Raw genomic sequence first — 21,188 nt, 5'->3', positions numbered from 1 at the left:
AACGCTTATAAAGTATTTTATCAAGACATTAATAAACAATTGATAATGACGTTTATGCTTGAATTACAAAACAGTTTTAAGGAGGGATTGATAACTGTTTTAAATTTATTTTTAAAACAAGATAAATTTTGACTTTAATCGGTATTCTGAGGAACCTCATCTGTATATCGGTATCTAGTTAGGAAATCGGTATGTCTGGCAACGCTGCTACTTACTACGAACAAAACCCTGCGCACTCCTCAGCAGATGTGACGGCAGACTACGAGAGCATGTAGCGACAGCGTTGCCAGATATACCGATTTATCGGTATTTATACCGATTTCCGAACTAGATACCGATATACAGATAAGGTTCCTCAGAATACCGATTTTTGAGATTTAATACCGATTTATACCGATTTTTACCGATTTTTTTTTTAAATAATCAAAATGATTTTTGCCTGCCCGCGCTTAGAATTTCGGAGAAAATTATTGTAAGAGACTTGTATCTTTTTGAATACATCAAATTTTTTGAGCCTTTAAAATTCTAAAAAATAAATGTCTTATGGATACTCTGGTGATTGATGTTTCAATTTCCTCACCGTTTTTGGCTACCCATGAATCGATAAACAGTCGATGGCTCTTTCTGGTAATTCCGGGGGAATCAGGAAACACTTTTTAAACATTATTTAAGTTCCTGGATTTTCTTTCAACTTACATCGTTGATTATTTTACGATTCCTCTCAGAAACTTATTTCGACTTCCCTTGGAAGCTTCTTCACCCTTCGTTCGAATGATTCTTCCATCTTATCCCGCCAGTTTTTTCAGCTTTCCCGGAATTTCAGGAATACTTCCAGATTTTGATTGCGGATCCATACTACCTGCAGGAACTTTTAAGAAGTTCTGAAACATCAGAAAAGTTCAGACTTTTGAGTAAGTTTCGATTAATTAAAGAATGTTTCAATAACTTCTGTTAAAAATTCTAAACTCCGGAAATTTCAGGAAAGTCCAGTGAACTTCAGTGAACTTAAGGAAACATCATAAATATTTTGGATACTTCACATGTTCAAAAACTTCTGGAAAATTTAATGGTTTTCAGGACAGTTTAGTTTCAGGGGAATTGAGCGAACTTTAGGAAGCTCTGAGAGCATCAGGACAGATCAATAAATTTCAAGGAAATTTCGCTGAAATTTTAAAGGAGTTCCGAGAAACTCAGGCAATTCCCGAAAACTTCAGCAATGTTCCAAGGGGCTCATGCAAATTTAAGAAACGTAAGGGAAGCTACATGAACATTAGCACATTTTGAGAACACTTTATGGAAAGTTCCGTGCTTATTAATGGCAGTGTCGATAATTTTTAAAATTAAGAAAAATCAAGAAGATCAGAAAACTTCAATGCTGATGTTTCAATAAATAAAAAAAAAGTTAAAGAGTGATTAAGAGATTTCGTAATCTTCAAGAAAGTCTAGAGACCTTCAAAGTTGACTCGAGATATTCCGGTAGTCTCATTATATTCAGGAAAGTTCAAAGTATTTCAAAGATGATCAGACTACTCCCAAACAGCCCTGTTAACTTAAGGAAAATTTCATGAACTTTTAAGGAATTCCGAGGAATATTCCTTCCAATGTTCCAAAAACGTCAGGGGCATTGCGGGGTCTTCAGAGATGTTTTATGACCATTTAGAAAATTTTCTGGATTATTAGAACATCCCCCAAGAGCTCTTTCTTCCGGAATTATGTCCTTGTTTCTTTCGAGTGTTCCGTTAGCGCTCTGGTTTCCGACTTGTTAAAGATTGTTTTCCAGTCTACCTCAGGAGGTTTCTGCCAGCGTATCCAGGAAGTTTCTTCCGTCTTCTCCAGAAAGTTCAATTAAACTTCTCCCAGAAATTTCTTTCATCTAGTTCTGGAATTTTGTCCAGTTTTTTTTTTTTTGACTTCTACTGGAAGGTTTTTTCTAGCTTCTTCTGGCTTCGCTTGGAAATGGCTACTTCTGGAATTTACTTCCAATTTCCGATTTCTGTCTTTCTTTAAATGTGAAATCCGATTTTTTTTCTGAAAGTTTCTTAAAATTTTCGCCAGAAGTTTCTCAATTTATGCCTTGGAAGTTCCGCGGATGTTTTCCGATTTCTCTCAAAACTTTCTTCAAATTTCCTCCAGAAGAGCTTCTTTCTTCTTTCTCTGGATGTTGTTTTCAGCTTCCTCCAGAAACTAATTCAAACATTCTCCTGAGTTTTCTTCCGGAATTTTCCGGCCATAGTCCAAAAGTTAAAATTTTCGCTTTCAAAAACGGCAAAAATATAAAATTAATTAAATTAGTAAATACCGATAAATACCGATTTTTTAAAACCTTTGATACCGATAAGCTTTAAAACATTCTGGCAACGCTGTGTAGCGATCGTCTCTCGTCCTCTTCCTCATCGTACCGTCATTGCGAGTGGACGCTTGGGTAAGTGCAAAACCTGCAATCGGCTTCCTCAAACAATGACAGAACAACATCAAATTTAGTCGAAACCGTTCTACTCTATACAAAAAAAAACTCATCTCCAACCCTAGGCGGGTAATATCACAAGTGGGCAGCAGCTCACGGTCTCCCAGTGTTGGTGAGTTCTTAATCAATATTTAATGTGAATTTCGCTAATAAGCACGAGGAGCATTTCTTATAGCAAAACTTGCCATAACAAAATGGCCATAGTTCATTTTAGTAAACAAACTAACACTTCTTCCTACTGTGTCACCTTTGTATTACCCGCTTAGTCTCCTTCCGATCATGTCTGCCTGTACTCCTCTCGCTACTCAGCATAGGCGTATCCAGATCCAGAGGGAGCAGCAACTCAGCAACACAAAGGCTTTCGGTGAAATGGCATTCGGCCAAGTTTTCCATAGAACATTTTTTATAGCCTCTCCCTAGCTCGAAACCTGGCTGCGCCCTTGCTACTCAGTATCAGTCAAAGATAAACAACCACAACTCTATAAGCACAACGTCACAAATCCAGACGCGAGTTTTTCAGTTCAATGTGACTTAACTTTGCAAGAATCAAATGATACATTTGTAACAAGTCATCATTGTCATTTCAGCACCACCAACTTGGAAACATTCCGGCTGATTATGAAGACAGTAAGAACATGTTTAATTGAAACTAAAATAACTTAAGGTTCACCAAATATTAAACCCTTTTTCAATACCTCCAAAGGCTAAATTTCGTCTTAGACATTATGAATTTGACTGCCATTAACCGACAAATTCCCATCGACGTAGCTTTAGCAGCCCATAATTAAAACCAACCAAATGTTCGGTATCGTCTCCCTGCCGGATGTTCGTAGAAATTCTGCAAAACAATGAAAGACACATCCCCTTCCGGCTTACAACATTCCGCAGGGCTCCATTATTCCATCTAAAACCGAACGGGAGATGTTGATGAAAATCGTATCCCCCACTTGTATCCGGCTCTTCTCGACATTTCCTATTCCGCAGAAAGCAACCATTCCAGCAGTGCCCAGACCCAGACCGCTTTCTTCCTGTTCGGAAAGTGACTATGGCACACATACTCGCTGCGAAAATGAAACAAACAAAAAATGGCGGTACATTACACGGTCTGAACTGAACCGCGGAGATAAAGCAATCCGACTGGCAGACCGAAAAACCCTTTGCGAGGAATTATAATGATATAAAAATATGAAAGCAACCACGCGCCATTCAGCTTGCACCACGACTCAGTGTCTCTCTGTGAGAAAGCTAGGATGGCTTGTAGAAAAGTGGCAACCACCGAACGAACGACTCTGTGCGCTTGAATTAAATATTCATTCTCTTTATTACGAGCGAATTATTTATTTGAGTTTTAATTCTTTCACCATCATGAAATATTAAGCTCACCATCGCCGCTCGCCAGGAGTGGAATTCTGGAATGAATAGGGGGGTGTTGGATTTCCACGGAAAACAGTACTGGCTCTAGCGGTTATATGTATATTATGAAAGCTTTGTGAGCTGATCTTAATGAAATTTAATATTGTGAAAGGAATTCCAATGAACGTAAGCACTGTTGAGAAACGTCTGTATTTTGTTGAAGATAACATTTGTAACATTAAAAAAGAAACCCCCAATGCAATGTTTGCACTGGGAAAATGATGAATAAAATGGAAACCTTTTCTACGATCACCACGTGTAGCTAATTATTCATCTCTTCATCCGTTTCAGATTTTCCGCTACATCGAACACACCGGGTCTCAGCATGAACAGGAAATCGCCTCGGACATCATCCTGCGCGTGGTCGATGTCATAATGCAGAATAAATTATCGCTGAATAATCAACAGGTGGGTCACACTTCCGATGATGACGACGACGGGCTGGTCAAAGGTAGCTTATTTCTATTTTCGGTGGTTTTGTCTTTTCGGAATGCTAACCTGCACGCGAATGGTAAATGAGAATTCTCTGCGGGTGTACCCATTCATTCGTCGTCGGTTGACTTTTTCATTTAAGTGTTAATGAGGTAATCCGACTAATTAGAGGGGATTTTTAGGACATTGTGTTTACATTAGCATTCCCCGGAGGTGGTTGCTGTTGCGTGAACTCTGAGATGTAAATAAGTTGATTGATGATGAAATGATAACAATCTACCTGTAGACACATTTGATTTTCCACGTGGTGGCATAATCAGCAAAGGCGTTAAGACAACGTTGGAGCTTGTTTTATATTTCGCCAGGCATTCTTCTTTTGACGGTTATTGCAGTATTCTCTGTGAAAAGTCTCCGAGGGGAGGAATGTCGGAAGTGCGGAACACCTACTGGAATGGAAAACGTGTCAGAAAGGCAACTTATCAACGATACCCTGTAAGTCCTTGGCTAAAGTTAGTTACTGGTGATTTTAACAATATGCAAAGGAAAGTTGAAGTTTCAAAGCTTGTATGCCAGACATTGTCAATCACTTTCTCAACGTCTAACAATGTCATGGCTGTGGACTTGGATACAGCCTTGTTACTTCGGATGCTATTCATCACCCGTACTAGCTGATGATTTGTCGAGAACCCCTTCCTGAACCCGAACTGTTCCGGTAGGAGAATGTTGTGCTCCTCCTCAAACTTAAGCAAACGATTGAGATTAAGTTTCTCAAACAATTTGCTCAGCACTGAAAGGAGGCTGATCGGTCTGTAGGTTGAAGCTGATGTTGAGTCGTTTCCGGATTTGCGGATAGGTATGGTTTTTGCTGTCTTCAAGATGCTTGGAAAGTAGTGCAGTTCCAAACATCTTTTGAAGACAGCGGCCAGGAGAGAGTGAAACTTCATGCTGAGGTTGTTCAAACTAGGTTGAATATTCCGTCGATCCCAGGGGCCTTCATGTTTTTGGTGCATTTCAACGCTGAGCAAATCTGTTCCACTGAGATCCTATCCTCCGGAGGGATAGCACAAGGGGAGGAATCATCGTTGAGCATGCATTGCGAAACCTGAACTTTGCGCGGACCTTGGATGTTGAAGCCCAGCAAGTGCGATTTGGCATTATGCTCACCAATCGTAATTGTTTTCTCCTGAGATGTGATTATGAGCCGATCGTCATCATATTCATCTTTGAGTGGTGGAATGGGTTTGGGGTGCGTCTTTAGAACCTTGGAACCTTCCAGAATGGTCTGGAGCGGTCGTCCAGATTCGCGACGAGCCGCCCGAAATTTTAGATCTGGAGTGAGTAAATTCTGGAAGAAATCTACCTGTTCAGATCGGCCGTTTCACGTTTTTTGCCCAGATCTCCAGTCCTCTGAAACTGGCGTCTACAATTATTTCTCAGGCGAATCAAGAGTTGGGTGTGGGTATTAATGGCAATAAACTTGCCCCTCACAGGAACTCGTCAGACGCACCCCTCGTCAGCCACGGTTATGGTTTGGTGGAGTCCCTCCAACGCTCAGTCGATGTCCTCCACGGTGTCGAGTGGTGGGTTGTCGATTATGTGCCTGTCTACCACGCGTCCAAACTGGGCCCTGTTTACGCGGTGATAGTTCTTGTGCAGCCTTGTAACAGGGGCCACGTTACAGCCCAGTTTAACCACCACCGGTTGGTGGTCGGAGCTAAGTTCGTTCATGGCTACCAGCTTGGACAAGCCAGTATTTTTCAGGAACACGTCTAGCGTCGATGGGTTGCCCGCCGGTGAGATGAATGTTGGCTCATTGGAAAACCAAACGGAGTACAGTCCATTCTGCGAGTGGTCGAACAGCAGACGACCGTTCTGGTTCTGCTGGTAGTTCAGCCAGGCCTCATGGCGAGCTTTAGATATCCTCCTACTACGAAGCGGGAACCGTTACCGGTGCTGGTGGACAGGTCCTTCTTGAATTTAGCCGCTAGTCCTGGCAGCACAGTGTCGAGGGCAGTAGCCGGCGATGAACTGAACGTATCCAGTCGTCGACTTCACCTCCACACCAAGGACCTCGATGATAGAGGTGCGGATATGGGACAGAGTGTGCTATTTTATTCCTTTCTTGACGACGAACGCAACACCACCCCCCCCCCCCCCCCCCTGGAGCTGGTGCGATAAAGCCGGATAATGTTGTGGTCAGGCAACCAAAAGCTGTCACCGGACTTTAGATGGGTCTCGGTTAGAAGGCACACGTCGATGCTGTGCTTGCGGAGGAAGTCGGCAAGCTCAATCTTTTTTGCTCTTACAGAGCAAGCATTCCAGGTGACGATAGTTAGCGGTTTAGATGCCATACTGGATGATGAACTTACCGAGCACTTGGATCTGTTCGGGCTTATTGCGACACTTACGAAGAGCACCGGACGTGTTGACGAAAATTTCCATCAGTTCATCCGCTGAGAACAGATCGGAGTTGTTGTTTTGCGCTGTTGGTTGTCTCCAGAATCCAGGGGGGATGGAGAGCTTTGGCCAGCAGAATCACAGGAAGTTGCTTGAGCGGGATGCACCCGCGAATTCGCTTGCCTTTGCTGAGGAGCACGAAGAGGTGAGAAATCCTCCGTCCGAAATGCCGGAACTTTGTCCTTCTTGCGTCCTGGTTGGTTGTTAGTTGCCACCTGTTTTCGGATGCGTTTGAAGTCCTCGCGTTTGGAGCACTGTCTGTCGAAACCTTGATGTGCACCACCACAGTTGGCGCATTTTAACGCCACGGCTCCATGCGCAGGGCAGTTGGAAGTGGCGTGTTCTTCAACGCAGTTGCTGCAGCGTGGCTTGATGTTGCAGTTGCGGGTACCGTGTCCAAAATTGAGGCACCACTGGCACGTCACGATGGCCGCCACGGTATGGCTCCCATCGTACGATGATGGAGTAGATCGATCGGATGGCTTGCAGCGCATTGAGAGTCACCGTCCCTTTCTGGAAGTGCACCAGGAAGAGGCAATCCGGGTACGTCTTCACGTTTTCGTCTCTCCTTGTCATTCGGAATACAGCGATTGGGGCTAGCTTGTACCGGTTGATTTCAGCTTCGACCATCTTGGGGTCGAAGTTTGGTAGACCCCTGATGACTACCTTGAAGGGCTTCTCACCGGGGATGTCGTGTGTGAAGAATTCCGCCTTGGAATCCTTCAGATATTTCACGGCCACTTCGTACTTCGCCTTTGTTCGCAGCATGCCCTTGGTGCCGATCCTGCCGAGCTTAAACTCAGCTGCAACGCCCAGCGATGAAAGATCACCAATCAGCGTGTTGAGTGGTACTTGCTTCACCACCAGTGGAGGAAGCTTGATTTTCACCGCACTCGGGCCGGCAGAATTCTCGGTTTCGACGGCGTCGCCGAAATCACCGATGTCGCTGGCTTTCAGTGGTGCCATGTCGCGTCCGCTCGTACCATCGGACTGTCCTTGATTCTTCTTCCTCTTTTTCGTGCGCTTCACCGGGACTGGGTTGGTATCCCCAACATCGGTGGGAAGAGTAGCGTACCTATTTGAGGTAGGTACCGAGCTACCCTCACCACTGTTTTTCTTCTCCGCTTGGTCACGAAGTCTGCTCCGGGAGCGCTGTCTTCCCATCACGCGATGCGACCGACACTACTGACGACGCGAGGTGCAGTATATCTGCGAACGTTTGTAACAAACTATAGGTTAATCGAACAACTCGACAGAGCGAGCAAAGACCGAACTGTACTGCTTGACGTTCAAGCAGAGAATGTCAAACTGTGATCTGATGCAAAGAGTGATGATTAGTTAGTTTAAATGATCTTTATTTCAGTTTAACTTGGACGATTACCATATAAATTTTTTTTTTTTACTAAGTGATTTAATTGCTTTCTTCATCTTTAGGTATGGGCAAAATTCAAAATTTGTTTTACAGAATTAGTCCTAGACTTAGTACACGGTCGACCACCTTGGTGGGATTGGTTTGTTTTGTTTTTAGAATTTGAAGAGAAACTACTTAATACTACTATTTACAGCTTAAAACTAACCTACTCTACTATATACACTTAACCTACTATGTACAAATTGCTTATTAAAGCATGTTCAGAAAGATTGCATTTTTGAATAAATTTGGTTGTCATATCATCAATTTTGGAATCTACTTTGGGAATTTCTGCCTCTTGATGGAGGTCTGCTATTCTTGTGTCGAATGGACGATCTAGGATCATCCTCAACACTCTATTCTGTGCAACCTGGATTTTGTTCCTGTGGGTCTGAGCGCACGATTCCCACACCGGGGCGGCATAGAAGATCGCGGGGGCTATGATCTGTTTGTAAACAGCCAGTTTGTTTTGCCTTGAGAGGCGGGATCTGCGGCAAATGAGCGGATACAAACACCTAACCAAGGCGGAGCACTTAACTAGGGTTTTCTCTATGTGCGAGCGGAACAGGAGCTTCTCATCGAACAACATCCCGAGATAAGTAACATCAGTGGACCACTCGACCCTTGTACCATCCATTATTACGGTACAGGAGGGAGACGGTTTAAGTTTTGGTGATTGTCTGTGAAGGAACATGATCGCTTGGGTTTTCGAGGCGTTGATTTTGATTTTCCACGTGGTGGCATAATCAGTAAAGGTGTCAAGGCATCGTTGGAGCTTGTTCGTAATTTCACGAGGCATCCTACCCTTGACGGCTATCGCGGTGTCATCTGCGAACAGAAAGAACACGCAACCGTCTCCTAGAGGAGGGATGTCCGACGTGTAGATGCTGTAAAGCAGTGGTCCCAGCAGACTCCCTTGCGGAACACCTGCTGGGATCGGGAATTGTCCCGAAAGGGAACTATTCAACGACACCCTGAACGACCTTTGCTGGAGATAGTTACGGGTGATTTTCACAAGGTATGGTGGAAAGTTGGAGTTACAAAGCTTGTATATAAGTCCGTCGTGCCAGACATTGTCAAACGCCTTTTCGACGTCTAACAAGGCCATGGCTGTGGACTTGGATACAGCTTTGTTACTTCGGATGTTATTCATCACCCGCACTAGCTGATGATTGGTGGAATGCCCCTTGCGGAACCCGAACTGTTCCGGAAGAAGAATGTCATGTTCCTCCACAAACTTGTTTAGTCGGCTGAGGATCAATTTTTCGAACAGCTTGCTCAGCGCTGAGAGCAGGCTAATCGGTCTGTAGCTTGACGGTAGTGAAGGGTCTTTCCCAGGTTTGCGGATCGGGATGATTTTTGCCACCTTCCAGATGCTTGGAAAGTAGTGCAGCTCCAAGCATCTGTTGAGGATGGCAGCCAGCAGCGAGTGGACCCTCGGGCTGAGATTTTTCAACGCTAGGTTGAATATTCCGTCAAACCCGGGAGCCTTCATGTTTTTACTATATTTCAGCGCTGAGCAAATTTGTTCCTCTATAATCCGTTCTTCTGGAGGTACGGCACAAGGGGAGGTATCTAACGTCTGGACGCACTGCACAACCTGGTTCTCGAGTGGACTTGGGATTGTAGAGCCAAGCAAATGCGACTGGGCAATGTGCTCCCCAATTGCATTGGCCTTCTCTTCGTTGGTGATAAGCCGTTCGTCATTGACTCTAAGTGGTGGAATGGGCTTGGGGTGAGACTTCAGCACCTTGGCAACCTTCCAGAATGGTCTGGAACGGTCGTCCAGGTTCTGAACGAGCCGCCCGAAACTCTCGTTCCGGATTGAGATCATTCTGGAAGCGATCTGCCGATTCAGATCGACCATTTCGCATTTACACTGCAGATCCCCAGTCCGCTGAAACTGGCGTCTACGAACATTTCTGAGCCGAATCAAGAGTTTGGTGTGGGAATCAATTGCTTGAAACTTACCCCTCACAGGAACTCGTCGAACGCACTCTTCGTCAGCCATGGATATGGCTTGATGGAGACCCTCCAGGGCCCGGTCGATGTCCTCCACTGTGTCGAGCGGTGGGTTGTCGTCGATGTGGCGGTCGACCACGCGTCGAAACTGGACCCAGTTGACTCGATGGTAGTCCTTCCGCTGGCACGGTGCAGGGGCCACGTTGTAGCCCAGCTCGGTCAGCACCGGTTGGTGGTCCGAACTCAGGTCGTTGACGGCAACCGGCTTGGCTAATCTGGTGTTTGCCAAGAACAGGTCCAGCGTCGATGGGTTGCCCGTCGGTGATGTGAAGGTTGGTTCGTCCGGAAACCAGACGGAATAGAGACCATGCTGGGAATGGTCGAATAGCAGGCGGCCGTTCTGGTTCTGCTGGTAGTTCCGTCAGGCCTCGTGCCGGGCGTTCAGGTCCCCTCCGATTACGAAGCGGGCATTGGTGCGGGTTATGATGGCAAGGTCGTTCTTGAACTGCTGTGCTGTACCATTGCTAACGGTACATTGCCGGGGGCAGTAGACAACGATGAACCGGACGTTTCCGGTCGATGTTTCCACCTCAACGCCGACGGCCTCGATGATGGAAGTGCGGTAGTGGGGTAGGGTGCAGTACTTGATGCCTTTCTTCATGATGACCGCGACACCGCCCCCCCTGGAGCTGGTGCGATCAAGCCGGACAATGCTGTGGTCGGGCAGCCAGAAGCTGTTACCGGTCTTGAGGTGGGTCTCGGTGAGAAGGCCCACGTCGATGTCGTGCTTGCGGAGGAAGTCTGCAAGCTCAATGTTTTTCGCCCCTACGGAGCGAGCGTTCCAGTTGGCAATCTTTATGGGTTCACGGTCCATAATTAGCGACGAAGGAGATGATAGCTTGGAGCTGTTGTGTTCTTGTTGCGCAGGTGCGCTTGATGATGATGGCCTGGGCCAACAGTGTGACGATCTCATCCGTTGACAGCGGAGAATCGTCTGTAGCTTCACCGGTTGTACCGGCCAATCCCGGAGCAGGGGGATCCGTCGATGGCCCGGAGGCTTGACCGGGTACTGCAGCGGCAGCCAACTGGGCAGCAGCCAACTGTTGGTTGAGCGGGAGCGGCGGCAACACTGGAATTAGCCGTGATTGGACCGGTGATAACGGAGGAAAGTTCTGCGCGTTGTTTTCTGAACCTTCTTGCGACCGGGCTGGCTGTTGGACGAGGCTTTCTTCCGGATCTCGGCGTATTCGGCCCGCTTCGGACAGGCCTTACTCGTGGCCTTGTGGGCGGCACCGCAGTTGGCGCATGTGGGAGTGGCTTCCTCGATGCTGTCGCAGTTGTCGATCTTGTGGTTTTTGCCGCATTTGATGCAGCGGCTGGCCATGCGGCAATTCCTGGTGCCGTGCCCGAACAATAGGCAGTTCGAGCACTGAGTGACGCCACGGTGGGTCGGCTTATACCGCTCCCACTTCACTACGATGTGGAACAGTGTGCGTGTCGTCTGGAGATCCTTCACGGTTGTGGAGTTCTTCTCCAGATGGACCAGGTAGAGCTGGTCACGATACTTGATGGCCTTGCTGCGGGTCATCTTGTGGACTTCGACCGGCTTGAGGCCGTTCGCCTTAATCGCGTCCATTAAGGTGGTGGTGTCCATGTCGTGGAGCCCGCGCAGCACCACTTTCAGCGGCTTGGTGGCCTCGATGTCGTGGGAGAAGTACTCCAGCTTCATCCTGTCCAAGAGGGCCTGAACTGCGTTGAAGTGTTTTTCGGCCGGGACCATCAGTTTGTAGCCTTCCGTGCACCGTTGAATGGTGCAGCGAAGGCCCTGCTTAATGTAGAAATCCAGCTGCTCCCATAGCCCGGGAGGGAAGCCCTTCACATAGAAGGGTGGCAACTTAACTTTTTTCGGCACCGTCTCAGGGTCCGACTGCGGCTGGGCTCCGTTCTGCAGGGCCGAGAACGGATTGTTGCTCAGCAGCTTTTTTGCTGCTGATGCGGTGGCGCTGCTGTCTTCAGGTCTGGGTCGTTTAGTTCCGGGAGGCCCCGGCTGCGGGTCCGCAACGCCTGTCGGGATGGGCAATGGGGTTTTCTTCTGCTTCTTCTGGGCTGGCTCGGTGGTCGCGCCGTCTCCTGGGAGAGTCTGTTTTCCCGGTAAACCGGCACTCGCGTTACCGCGCGATTTCTTACCCATGGCTGGGTCAGCGAGAGCGTCACTACACAACGCGGAGCTAATTCGACTTGCGAACGAACGAACGAAACTAGAGAGAATTAAAATCGACTGAACTGCTCAACAGTCTGGCAGCGAATTTTTGCAGAGAATGATGATGATGACACTGGTCTTATATATTGGCTGCTGGTTGACCGCAGCCATGTGATTGGTTAATCGCATGATCCAGTCATCTTTAAGCATGTTGTGGTGCTTTTATTTTGCTCACGCGGGATTTGCTTCTGGCAAAATTATGAAAATTAACTCTTTAAGGGGGAATATTTTTGCAGGACGGTTTTGGTTTGATGCGCATGGTCGTCTGTCGAGCGGCAAGAAAATTACCCGACTGTTGGCCCTAGCCAAAAGTGCTAGTTTGATGTTCTTCCGTATGACGATGACGGGCTTGATGAAGATGGCCCATGATGATGTTTCACAAGATGAGCCCGACACCCGAACAGTGGCGGTGTGACTTCTTCACTACTTTTCTGGCTAGAGCGCTCTTGCAGGCAGCCTTATTGGTAGCAAGCTACTTGCGGTGAGCCTGTCCACCGCATGTCGTGTGTATGGCGATCGATATGAACACGATATGAAATGCGGCTTCGGCTTGTTTCGTTTGGGACCAACTATGTGATGGCTGTATTGGGAAAGACACCTTGTGGTCTAAGCATATGTTTGGGAAATTGTGATGCTGCCAATTTTAGTTAAATTTCTCATCTGTTTAACTATTTTCATTACTTGTACTATATGCCGCAAAATTTTTGAATGAAGCCTCCGTCGAATGGCATATTGCATGGCATATTTCACATCAATGCTTTGAAGAAATATGCGTTCAAAACCTGACCACTTTTCGTTACATGTTCATTTTTCGTACTCGCAAACTACCCCCAAAACAAAGACGTAGTCCTATGTCAAAACATTTAAAACTGTCCTTAATTGGCTTTATCGAAATTTAATGACATGTGAAATCCAAACGACCGTTCTAAACAATATACAAAAAAAAAACAACTATACAAATCGGATGTATTGAATTTGAGTTACCACGGACACCTACTTTGACAATGAGTTTTCAAGATAATTGCGTTTAAAGTTTTAAGCTATATTCCTTTTCTCTAGCCCACAACTGGCACACGGTACCTGCTCCCAAATGGGTCTCTTGGTAGTACTCTTCAAAGTTGCATAACTTCGTCAGTTTTTATCGAATCAATTTGAAATGTTGGGACACTTTAAAAAACATCGATTTTTTTTTAGCTTGCAGGTGAGAATGCCTACTTAAAATATTCGTTTATTTATGATGGCAAAATCAACTTTGAAGTTGAATATTCTCAATTATTCTTAGTTTTTTAATGTTGTTGTTATAATGTGCATGCTTTGAGAAAAACTGCTAAACATAATTAGTATAAGTGAGCGGCGAATAGTAATCTAATGTAACCATTCCAATTTTGAGCGATAAAATCAATGCTGCTTCATGTCACCATGTCAAGAGCGATGGTAAATCAGAAAAAAAATGCATGGGACACGTTTTTCACAAAGCACCCTTTAGCCAGCAGTCAACTGCCATCAGCAAACCTCTGCACCAGCTCGTTTCAATCAAACCCACAGGAAGCGCCATGACCGCCATGCAACGTCGATATTGCATCGTAACGTAAAGCTCATCGATCTATTATCTCTCTCCCATTTAATTTCCCGTACATTTCCAACCAGCAAATCAAGCAACTGCAGGATCTGGTACAAGCGGCCGCCCTGAACCGCGAAACGACGATGGCCGCACCGATCTCGTCCTCGTCATCACTGTCGTCGTCGTCGACCGCATCCAAGGCCTCCCTGGCAGCGACCACCACCGTAACGCACCAACTCAACTCGTTCTATTTGTACACGGAATCAGTCAAAGGATTGCCATTCAATTTGCAGATCTACGGGTAAGTGAGCGAAAAGATGTACTTTCCTGGCACTGGCTTCTCATTCCCTTCCGTGGCGGGTGGATTGGGAGCATTTGTGTGGTGAGCTGATTTTAATTAAATCCTCCGTTCGTGCTACTGGCAACGCTTTGTTACTGTTGGAATTCAACTGAATCAATGTGACCGCCAATTACATGGCACATTATCTCCATTTCACTGCACAATGGTGTCCAATTTGAAGGGTTCTATAATGAGATGGGTGGACAAAAATGGCTACATGCTTCCAATTGGGAACGCTGCTGATGGACCGTGAAATGTAACAATTAACTTCTTTTGAAAACAACTATTAATCGCCATTTCTAGTCTTTTTAGGCTAGGTTTGATCACTAGGAAACTTTGAATCACAATAAGAGTCCCATTTAACACATTTTAATGTACCTATACATTCAAAGTTACCCGGAAAATTCAAAGAAAATATGCAAAAAAATATATAAGTTTGAGATTAAAATGTGCAGAGCACCAACAATAACAATACATTTTTGTTGCAAAAATCGAACTCACACTGTACTAATGAAATATCAATGATTGCTAGTCGGTGCTTCAAAACTAATTCATTAATGTCAAATGCAATTCATATTTCTACAAATATCCACTTCAGCCAAAATAACTTCACCGAATTGAATCACCAACAATCGGATTCCAACACTAATGAGACTACCAACCCGGTAATTACAAAGCCAATAATTGAAAAATTGCAGCTCACAATCAGCTCACCTCAGCCTCTCTCTCTCTCATTCACGTCGCTTCAACTTATTTCCCATCATCGAAAACAAAGATTTATTAGCGAACTTAATTACCGCGAACATCATCGGGGTTCTATTCCATCTCTATTCCTCTATTCAGCGATCAACTGTACTCGGACCAGCTGTACATGGAGATGGATGTAACAAGGTCCCTGCTGGATATCGTGTCCAACGGAACCGTGCTCGTGACCGTAATTTCCTACAAAAACCTCACTAGTTTCCTGCCTCGGTTCTACTTCGCCAAAAACAGGTAAGTTCAACAAGGGTAGCAGTACCTAGAGCTGTTAAATTTTTTATTGATTTACTTAATGTAGGTACATACCACTTCCTGTGGTTTCCCTCATGTGTAACCGTTGGTGGAGATTTTTGCCACATGTAGTGCGTGTTTCAAATGTGTATGATACCGCTAAATATGTGAGCTACGCTGGTACTAGTTTGGTGGGGTTTTACTTTGTCCCTTAAATTATAGCTTGGTGTTGAATTCACAGATGAGAATGATAGTTTTTAAGCCTGAAGTTTACCGTCAGTGGGGGTGACATTGGGTCAAACAGACATGGTTCTTCATTCCCTGTCTGACATTCACATTTCAGTAAAAAAAAATCTATTTAAAGCATGTGAATATATTTATCAATTGTATATTTACGACTGTCATGAAATCTCATTTAACTGAAATTATATTAATACTGGCCCAATGTAACTCCAATGTTAGCTACAAATTAGCTTATACAACCAAAATTGGTTTAGGCAACTAAAATTGATTGTTGGGTTGTGTCCACATTGTGTTTAGTGCACTTGAAATTGAGAGGAATGTTTACTGTCACCATTTAATCTTTACAATTCTGCATTGCTGTAAACTGCCGTTCTACGCATATCTGTCCCATGTTCTAAAAGTAACTTCTGAGAAAATCGCGAATAATGTTTCGAATCATTTCTGCTCATTGGAAGAAATATAAGTTAAAATAAGTTAGTGCATTGTTCACATTTCAACAGAATCAATTTGTTTTAGTGAAAACTACAGAAATTACCTTCAATGAAATTAGTCAAGCCTATTTTTATACGAAAACAGTTCAGTGGGACTGTTATGCCGAGAAATTTGCTATGAAGTAGGAAATTCTACGCATATCAGTCCCACTAAGAACTAATACTTTCCGTGTTGCTTTGATGGACACGTAGCGTTTGACGTCTTTACTCTTGTGGTTGTAGTTGTGTTTACATGAGCGTGCTTGAGTTCTCGGCGAAGTTTTGAAAGTGGATAGTTTGCATAGGTTTGCATCATTAATTGAAACCAACAATAAGTGAGTTGACATTGCTGCAATCGTCGTTTGCTACATCTATAAAGCCTATAAGTATGGTCATTTTGAGAAACAAATGATGAATGCTCTGTGCAGAACACAATAAGATTGTTGATCGATGATTTCAAGAAAGACTTTGGAAAAGTTAACATACACAGTAAGGATTTCATTATATTCAACCAAATGCAACCACGGTAGTATATTTAGAAAATTCTAACGACTAAATTTACGAAAGGACTATACGACAACGGATATTCTGAATCAGCCAACAGGAACCTTATTTTCACTACAAAATATGGTAGCAGCTATCAACTAGATGAATGAACACATCAAGTGACAGAAAGTGCCATCATTGTTAACTGCGTTGCTTCGAGTTGTTTTAGAGAATAATACGTACTTTTTCAATCATGCCAATAGTTGAAGATGTTTATGCATCGTTGCTACATACAATTGAATTTTAAATCATGTTGTTTTGTCATTGGTTTATTTTAAGATCATTACACTGCTTTTCATCAATTGATTGTTATTACTTTAATAATGAACAGTTTGAAATCTGAACTATAATCTAATCTGTTTTAATATGAATTCCCGTTTCTCTTAATATTTTTCATAAAATAAAGCTTCTACTTCCCGAAACGACTCATTGAGATTCTTTGGATCATATTAATCCTGTTTCAATCACTCGTGCACTCAAATCGATTCGTTAATAAAAGATTCAGTAAAAAAAATCTTTTTGGGACAGTAATGCATAGAATTTCAACATGGGACAATTAGAGTTGATGTTGTTTTTAAATAAGCCCAAAATAAATAACATGTTTTTCTATTTTCATTCCTTTACCTAAAAAAGTACTGTTTTATGAACAAAAGTGAAAAACGTCCAAAAGTAACATGGGACAGATATGCCTAGATCAGCAGTATAGTACTCTTACAGTTGGTATTATTCAACTTAAATTTGACGTGCTTCAAGTTAATGATCATACCTTTTGCCACACAAATATTTAAGTGGTTCAGTACACCTGTAAATTAGCGACAGTCGGTTCGAATCCCGAAAATCGTTTTTTACAGTTAGAATAACAATATAAATATATACATTTTTTTTAAATAATTTCTTTTTATTTAATTCGCGAAGGAAAGCCCATTGGAGTGATGCTCCTTTCAAGCCTCTTCTCCGATAGGCCCCAAACCTTCAATCTTTTCAATCAATATTTACAGAGTATGCACTTTCCATAATTCAATGTTTCTAATTCATAAAAATTTACTAGCAGAGCTTATTGACTATCTTATAATAAACCGAGTTGCTACTTGGAGACCAGTTCAAATATGATAAAGTTGAAAACTGTGTAGGTGGTGTGAGCTCTGGAACAATTTTTTTTTTTTTTTTTTTCCTTTGGTTTGTTTTTTCCGTCGATCTTGTTTTCCATGCTGAGCACCAATGCTACCGGCGTGCCATGCCAGGAAGGCAGCTCCCACACCTGGACCCTACCTATCGACCCATCAACTCATGAACCGGGGACCAACGGCTTTACTTCCCATCCGAAGGAAGGCGTGATGCCTCAGAACATCCCGGCGGCGCCGACTGGGATTGAACCCAGGCCTGCTGGGGTGAGAGGTAATCACGCTTACCACTACTCCACCGGCGCCGTTATCTCTGGAACTATTGATTTACTTTATTAGAAGTGCAGTATCTCTGGCTTTGGCCAGACATATACCAATATTTGTTACCTGATAAAGAACTAGTATTTCTACTAGACCTTGTAGCTGCAGCCTGAGAGCTATGCGAAGCCATAGAAAAGATGGAGAGCGTAACCGGAAACCTGGATGCTGGACAAGCTGTTCCCTCATTGTGGCACCGATGAGACCGTTGGTGTTTCAAATTATTGCAGTTAATTTCAGAACCGGTGAACATGGGTCCAAAACCATGTGGAGCAGTTGCTTTGCTGGACAGTGAAGATGGAAACTCGAAAAACGTAGAAGTTCATTAGGGGTGTAGTATATCTGGCTTATGCCAGACATAAACCAGAATTCGTTATTTGAGAGAATAACTAGCATTTCTACCAGACCTTGTAGTTTGCTTTGGAGCCGAGAGGAATGGCACATGGCACGGCACATTGACTCAAAGCAATGCAGAGCCGTACGAATGCTGACGCGTGCAGCTGGAGCGATACTACTTGTCATTCTCCTCTGTGAAAGACAAGAGCTAACATTCTAATCTTCTCACCCTGTTCGTTCTAGAAAGTGCACTTATTCACTACACCCTTGAGCTGGGTTTAGACAGGGCATGTCAATTGATCAAGTCAGTTGAATTCAACTGACTTGAACGCGAATTTAACGTGTAAACCATGCCATTCAACTGACTTGATCAACTCACTGCAATTGAAAAAAGTTAAGCCATGCTCAACTTTTCAACCCAATTGAATTCAACTGAGTTCCAGTTTCTGAATCCTTTTAATTGCTTTTTTCCTAGTCGTGCAAAAACTAGACCATATTGGCCCAGCGTAAAGCATGGCCGGTTTAAAAACTTGTTTAAATATTAGAAGTTTATTCGTCAGGCAAATTTTGGAATTCCTGTTTATAAGAGGATACAAACATTTTATATATTTGTTACCTTAGACTTGAATGCCCTCAATGTGATCTTTAAAAGTTAATTTTTGGTCAAGTACTAATCCAAGATATTTCACTTGGTTTGACCAGGATATTGGAACTCCGTTCATAGTGACTATGTGACTACTACTAGGTTTCAAAAACGAAGCTCTAGGCTTATGTGGAAATATTATAAGTTGAGTTTTGGAAGCGTTGGGAAAAATCTTCCATTTTTGTAAACAAGAAGAGAAAATATCTAAAGTTTTCTGCAGTCTGCTGCAAATAACACGAAGACTTCTTCCTTTAGCGGAAATGCCTGTGTCATCAGCGAACAAAGATTTGTGGCAACCCTGAGGCAAATCAGGGAGGTCTGTAGTGAAAATGTTATACAATAAAGACCCAAAAATGCTACCCTGAGGAACTCCTGCTCTAACAGGTAGTCGTTGAGATTTGGAATTTTGATAATTTACCTGCATAGTTCTGTCAGTTAATTAAGTTTGAACTAATTTCATAATATAGAGTGGAAAATTAAACTTTTTCAATTTAGTAATCAAACCTTCATGCCAAAAACTATCGAATGCTTTTTCTATGTCTAGAAGAGCAACTGCAGTTGAGCAGCCGTCAGATTTGTTTGAACGAATTAAAATGGTAACTCTTAAGAATTGATGAGTAGTTGAATGCCCATGGCAAAATTCAAGCTGCTCATCTGCAAAAATTGAGTTCGTATTGATGTGAAGCATCATTCTATTCAAAATTATCGTTTCAAAAAGTTTACTTATTGAAGAAAGCAAACTTATTGGACGGTAGCAAGAAGCTTTAGCTGGATTTTTATCCGGCTTCAAAAGTGCAACAACTTTTGAATATTTCCATATATCAGGAAAGTATGCCAAATGGAAACATCGGTAAAATAATTTTACCAAGAAAGACAAGGTTTTCTCTGGGAGTTTTTTGATGAGGATATAGAAAATTCCATCATCACCTGGAGCTTTCATATTTTGAAACTTTTTAGTTATAGACCTTACTTCGTCCAAATCAGTCGAATTTAACCTTGCATTTTGGTACCGTGGCAATTCTTGCTTTAACTATAGTCAGAGATTCAAGATCATAATTAATTTCATCTTTGGTTTGCAAAGGATTGTTTGGATCGAAGTTATATTCCATAAATGTTCGATATTGCTCCCTATCAGCTCTATGGTAATTGAAAGTAGAGCTGTTGGAATTACAAATTATTTCTTGGGATATTTCAAAAGTTACTGGAAGGTGATCAGAACCGAAGTCAGCATGGGTAACCAATGGGCTACAAAGTTGACATGAATCAGTTAAGACCAAATCAATAGTTGAGGGATTTCTTGCTGAAGAAAAGCATGTTGGGCAATCATCGAACAGAATATTACCATTGGAATTCCATGAGCGTTGTTTTGCATTAAAATTACCAATAATGAATAATTTAGGCCTATGACGGGTAAGTTTCTGAAGGTCACCCTTGAGAAAATTCTTTTGCTGGCCTACGCATTGGAATGGCAAATAGGCAGCTATAAACGTAAGTTGTCCAAATTTGGTTTCAACAGAAACACCCAAAGTTTCAAAAACTTTGGTTTCTAATGAAGAAAGAATTTTATGTTAGATCGTCTATGAACAATGATGGCAACGCCACCACAGGCTTCATCAAGAAGATCATTTCTATAAATTAAATAATTTGCGTCCTTCTTAACCTTATGGTCAGATTTAAGGAACGTTTCAGTTATAACGGCAATATGCACGTTATGAACTCTCAAAAAGTTAAATAGCTCGTCTTCATTATCTTTAAGAGATCGAGCATTCCAATTTACAATATTTAATGCTTTAAAATCCATTACTGAATTTTAAAGTCATGACAATATTATTTGCAAATTTTACTCCAGTTTGAATAGCATCAAACATGAAGTAAATTTAAGCATATCAGAAATCATGTCAATTAATATAAAAATTCTATTTTAGGGGCAGTAATGCTTCCTAAGTCAAAATTGTCAAAATTTCCGTTAGAATTACGTTGGTTAGTATTTTGATTTCTACCCGTTGCAATAGCAGCATGGGTAGCTCCATTAACTCGCTGAACATTGTTAGCAGCGAGGGGAGTAGGTACAGATGAAAAATTTGAAGCATGGGTATCATGGGTAAAAATTTGAAGCATATTTGTACCTACGGGTACGAATGTAGAATTTGTTCCTCGCTGACCGTTGTTAACAGCAGAGGAATTTGTACCTGGTCGGAAACGTGGAGCGTTCCCTACCTGT

The 21,188-nt window shown here is 43.1% G+C and overlaps 1 protein-coding gene across 1 annotated transcript in view; it reads left to right on the top strand.

Annotated features, from left to right (window-relative positions):
• The window catches only part of LOC135709864 (uncharacterized), a 949,216-nt gene that overhangs the window by 741,687 nt on the left and 186,341 nt on the right, over positions 1–21,188 (top strand). Inside the window, exons 15-17 of the mRNA XM_065232287.1 lie at positions 4,169–4,285; positions 14,047–14,261; positions 15,144–15,293. Of these exons, the coding sequence (XP_065088359.1) occupies positions 4,169–4,285; positions 14,047–14,261; positions 15,144–15,293 (482 nt within the window). The remainder of the gene's footprint in view (positions 1–4,168; positions 4,286–14,046; positions 14,262–15,143; positions 15,294–21,188) is intronic.

Source organism: Ochlerotatus camptorhynchus, unplaced genomic scaffold (genome assembly GCF_037179485.1).
Source record: "Ochlerotatus camptorhynchus isolate MF236.1 unplaced genomic scaffold, CSIRO-AGI_Acam_v1.1 ptg000367l, whole genome shotgun sequence".
Taxonomy (NCBI): Eukaryota; Metazoa; Arthropoda; class Insecta; order Diptera; family Culicidae; genus Ochlerotatus; species Ochlerotatus camptorhynchus.
The sequence above is the reverse complement of the archived record's forward strand: the minus strand, read 5'-3'. Positions and strand labels throughout refer to the sequence as shown.